Raw genomic sequence first — 4,571 nt, forward strand, 5'->3', positions numbered from 1 at the left:
AAAGATGTGGAGCGCGGATTTGGTGTGCTCCAAGCTCAGTGGGCAATTGTCCGTCACCCGGCAAGAACATGGTCGCTCAAAACCATGCATGAGGTGATGACATGCCGTGATCATGCACAACATGATCGTTAAGAACGAGCGTCATGATGGCCGCAATGAGAACCACTGAGACTTCCAAGGAGAGCTAGTTGCGCCACTCCCTGGGGCTTTATCTTGGGAGAACTATCTGCATATGAATGTAGAAATCACTCACGGAAACGTGTGCAAACGGCTGCAGACGGATTTGATTGAGCATCAGTGAGACCATGCCTAAAGGAATACCATCTTATTTTCATGTAGACTTTTAAAACTTGGATGTAAGGACTATGACTTCGTTGAATCTCTTTATTTGTTGTTTTCAAACTTCATATTTCATGCCGATGCGGAAATGCGTCGGCCATTGGAGGCACCCCAGGCGCAAACGGCCGCGCGGACAAAAACAGTTTTTCTCGCGTCCGCCGCGCGACGCAAACGGACGCTCGCGAACACAAATTTGCGTCGCTGGAGATGCCCTAATTCATGAGCGGCCGATTGCGCGGGAAACAGGCGAGACTTGAACTCACCTGCCACCTTGTGATGGAGTACCATGCTCCCAGCTTTTAGCCTCTTCCCGTCCAATGACGGAGTGCGGTGGCGCTGCTGCATCCAGAGACCAGAGGCCAGAGCACGTACGTAGTCGCGCGCGGACAGCGCGGTCCCCGTGACGATAAAGCCGCTCCTGTACCGACCACCCACCGGCGCCCTCACGGCACTCTCGCGCGCCCGAGCCCCGCCGCACTTATTACTCGTCTCCCTTCACCTCACCTCCCGCCTCGTACGGCAAATCCGATCCATGCAGCGATCGACCGATCGAGCTACCACAAGTTAAAGTAGCCGCGCATTGCGTACGCAGCATACATGGGCAAGAAGCCCGGCGGCGGCGCCGGCGGCGGTGGCTGGCTGGCCACCGTCAGGAAGGTCTTCAAGACCAGCCCTTCCTCCTCCCCTTCCAAGGCCAACAAGGTCCGTACCTGCGATCTTGCTCCCTCAGTTCTCTGGCCATTCTGTACGTAGTTATCTCAGTCAGTCACTGATGCCGTTGGTTGGTCGTCGGGGCTGCAGGGGTCAGGAGGCGGGGAGCAAGAGGCGGAGATAGTGTCCGTCGAGCACTTCCCGGCCGCCGACACGTCGTCGGAGGTGACGAATGAGGGCAGCGGCGGGAGGGAGCGGCTGTGCGGCGGGGTGGAGGCGGAGGCCAGGAGGGCGCGCCGCGCCATGGCGTCGAGGATGGCGAGGCTCGCGGCCCTGCGCGGCAGGGCGGCCGGCAGGGAGGACCGCGCCGCCGTGCGCATCCAGGCGTTCTACAGAGGTTACTTGGTACGCGACGTTTCTCCTGCCGAAGTTCTTCCAGATTAATTTACATCTTCACGAAGATAAACAAGTTTCTGCGAAAACTGAAACGTATTTTTTGAGTAACGTTTTGACTGAACCTTGCGGTACTGTTAATTAAGTTCTGTTCTTCCAGCGACCCTGATGCTGTGTTGGTAACGACTGACCAGTGCTAAACGAAGCTCTTTTCCAGTTAAGAGCAGCTTTGCTTCCATTGTTTACATGCTATAAAAAGCGTGCAGGTATCAGGATTGCTTGCGATTAAGGGCATTAAAAGGTGGCTTTCAGCAAGAAAGAAGTATGATTAGATCACCATCATAGTTGCCGTTACGTACACAATTCACTCACCTAGTCGCCACATCCAATCCAAAGAGGCGGTACCTAGGCAATTGGGGAGTTGCCGACTTTGAGATTACTTTGTATGTGATGTTAAAATAGTTTTTATCTGTTTTTCATTCATTAATTAGACAATTTATGCTCTGCTCAACTAATAGATTGGAGCAAAGCTTTTGCCTCGTTTAAAAAAAGTTGAGGAAATATCACAAAAAAAATTATAGGAGTAGAATTTCACAAAACCACGTCGGAAGAAAATTTGATCAGAAAACAACAACTTTTAGTCCAAGTTGTTAAGGAAATCAAAATCTCAAGATTTGATCTGTTTGACAACCTGAGCCCACTGGTCAAGTGCCACGCGAGGCTGCTCTGTAATTTTCTTTTTGCTGTAGCCATACTTGAACCAAACTGTAAGGTTCCTCTCGATCTCTCTTAGTATTTCACAGGGATTCGAAGTCGAATTACACAGTTTCCAGCTGCCGTCAGAAGGGTTCAGGTCTTTGACACAAACCATTTAGATTTTCCCTTTTTTTCTTTGAAACTGTTTGCCAAAATTTGTTGCAAAATTCAGAAGAGTTCAGAAAATGTGAGAACTTCCAAAGGCTCGGTCAACACCTGATAACCCCATCAGAGATTTTAAAAAAACTACAAATTATAAAAGACACATGATTTGTTTGCCCTTTTTTTTGAATTTTCTTAGACTGTTTTATTAGCAAGTTGTAGTGTTGTACTATGCACATGCAAAGATTGACCAGGCGGTAAAATTACAGTAGTAATTGGATTGAACTTTTTGCAAGGACCTACTAAATAGATTGATATCCCGATTTGATAATTCAAAAGTATTGAAGGTTGAGGGTTTGTCGGTGAAAATTAGGTGTCAGTTGAGAGTGGTATAATAGAGGCCCAGGATGTTTCTCATTTTCTCAAGAAGAAAAATATACTGAAAGTTTAGATTCACACAAGGAAAAATTGCTTGCAGGGGAGTTGAAAATGAAATGACACTGAATGTGTGCACCTGTTGTGTTCAGGCGAGGAGGGCCCTGCGCGCGCTGCGCGGGCTGGTGCGTCTGCAGGCGCTGGTGCGCGGTCACCAGGTGCGTCGCCAGGTCCGGCAAACCATGCGCTCCATGCAGGCGCTCGTCCGCGCGCAGGATCGCGTTCGCGCCCGCCGCCTCACCTCCCACGTCGACAGCCGCGGCCGACCCGCCGTCGTCCCGTCGCACGGCGGCGGTCGGCACTCCTACGGGCACGACCGCCTCTTCTTCGACGACGAACAGGGCGACGAGGACGCCGAGACGGAGGCGCAGGTACGGCGACCAAGAAACAGGCAGAGAAGCATGGGCAACTTGAGCCCGTTCCAGGAAGGGTGGGACGCCGTCACCCGGGCCGGAAGCTTGCGTCGGCACGGCGGCGACACCGCGGCGTGGTCACCTGCCTACGCACACGGCTTCCAGCAGCAGGAGCACAAGGTGCGTTTGCCTGGCCATTCTCTCTGTACAAATGCAATTCCATCATGAGCATCAGTGAGAAGTAATTCAAGATCAAGACTCTTGCAGCTACAGTGCGACGAGCAGGACCAGCGCAAGGTCGGCTGGGACTGGCTGGAGCGCTGCATGGCGCCGAGCATCATGCCGCCGGGGCCGGCCAGCCAGCACCTGACGGCGGAGACGTCGTACGTGACCGCCTTGGCCACGGCCAGTACGGAAGGCGTTTCGGAGAGGACCGTGGATATGGACCCGAGCAGGAAGAGCCCACCCAAGGACCTGTACCCGGTGCGCACCGGCGCCGAGGTGATCCCAGGGTATATGGCAGCGACGCAGTCGGCGCGCGCCAAGGCACGCATGGCTGCTCCAAGGGCGCACAACCGGAGCCGGTCCGGATCGGTGGCCCTTGGCGGCGGCTCGACGGCGAGCTCAGGCTGGAGCACGAGTAACAACGGTGATGGTGGCGCCCGTACGGGTCATCAGAGGGAAGGGTACAGCCCGGAGTCGAGCTCCAGCGGCGAGCGGACACTCCCGGCGGTTGGCGGCCCAGGCAGGGTGGCCTATGCCTGACCCTTGCATAGTTACATGATCACAAACTGCTACTGGAGACAACTGATAGTATGTTAGTATAACGTGTTCAAGTTCTGAGGTGTTTTCATGACTGGCTAGCTGATCCCAGCTGGTTAGAACTATGGCCGTCGCTCTTGTACATGTAGTAGCCTAGTAGGCATATAACGTTAACATATCAAAATTTTATCAGATTTTTTTGGAAATTTATGTTAATGCTAGGAAACAGGTGCTCCTAGGTGCATCTTTGAATTTGTGCACACATGCCTAATATCTACCTAAGCCGTAGACTTGCGCCAACTCTAGGAATAGAGGTTTTGAAATTGGTCAAAGATCAATTGGACAGCAAACCGAAAGAGATCGGTATTCATTTCATTTCGTACAAATGAAATAAATTCAAACTTCCAGCAGGAATTCATTTCATTTCAGTTGAGATTTTAATACTACAATATCAGTTTCGCTACCACACGGATTTGTAAATGAACTGAATTCTATATAAAATTGCTACATAATAAAAACACATTCTTTCCCATGGGAACGGCGAATGTGGGCACAACATAAACTGCAACACATATTTTCTAATAACTTTGTAAACTCAGAACACAAATTCACATACTAAAACGAAAAGTTTGAAAGTTTTATTACCTTTTTATTAGATAAAGGGAAGTAACTCTCTGATATCAGTAATGAATAGAGGAGAAAATAACATGTTGGTTTCAGCAACACCCTAGTTTTGTATGTAAACAACATAATAATGAAAGACTATCACACCATGACCAG

General features: G+C 50.6%; 1 protein-coding gene across 1 annotated transcript; it reads left to right on the top strand.

Annotated features, from left to right (window-relative positions):
- Positions 1-936: 936 nt before the first annotated feature.
- Positions 937-3,983, top strand: LOC124656698 (protein IQ-DOMAIN 21-like). The gene is made up of 4 exons (XM_047195403.1): positions 937-1,041; positions 1,141-1,395; positions 2,769-3,209; positions 3,297-3,983. The coding sequence occupies exons 1-4, from the start codon at positions 937-939 to the stop codon at positions 3,792-3,794; spliced, it is 1,299 nt and encodes a 432-aa protein (XP_047051359.1). The 3' UTR covers positions 3,795-3,983.
- The last annotated feature ends 588 nt before the right edge of the window (positions 3,984-4,571 follow it).

This window comes from Lolium rigidum, chromosome 1 (genome assembly GCF_022539505.1).
Source record: "Lolium rigidum isolate FL_2022 chromosome 1, APGP_CSIRO_Lrig_0.1, whole genome shotgun sequence".
In the NCBI taxonomy this organism is placed as follows: Eukaryota; Viridiplantae; Streptophyta; class Magnoliopsida; order Poales; family Poaceae; genus Lolium; species Lolium rigidum.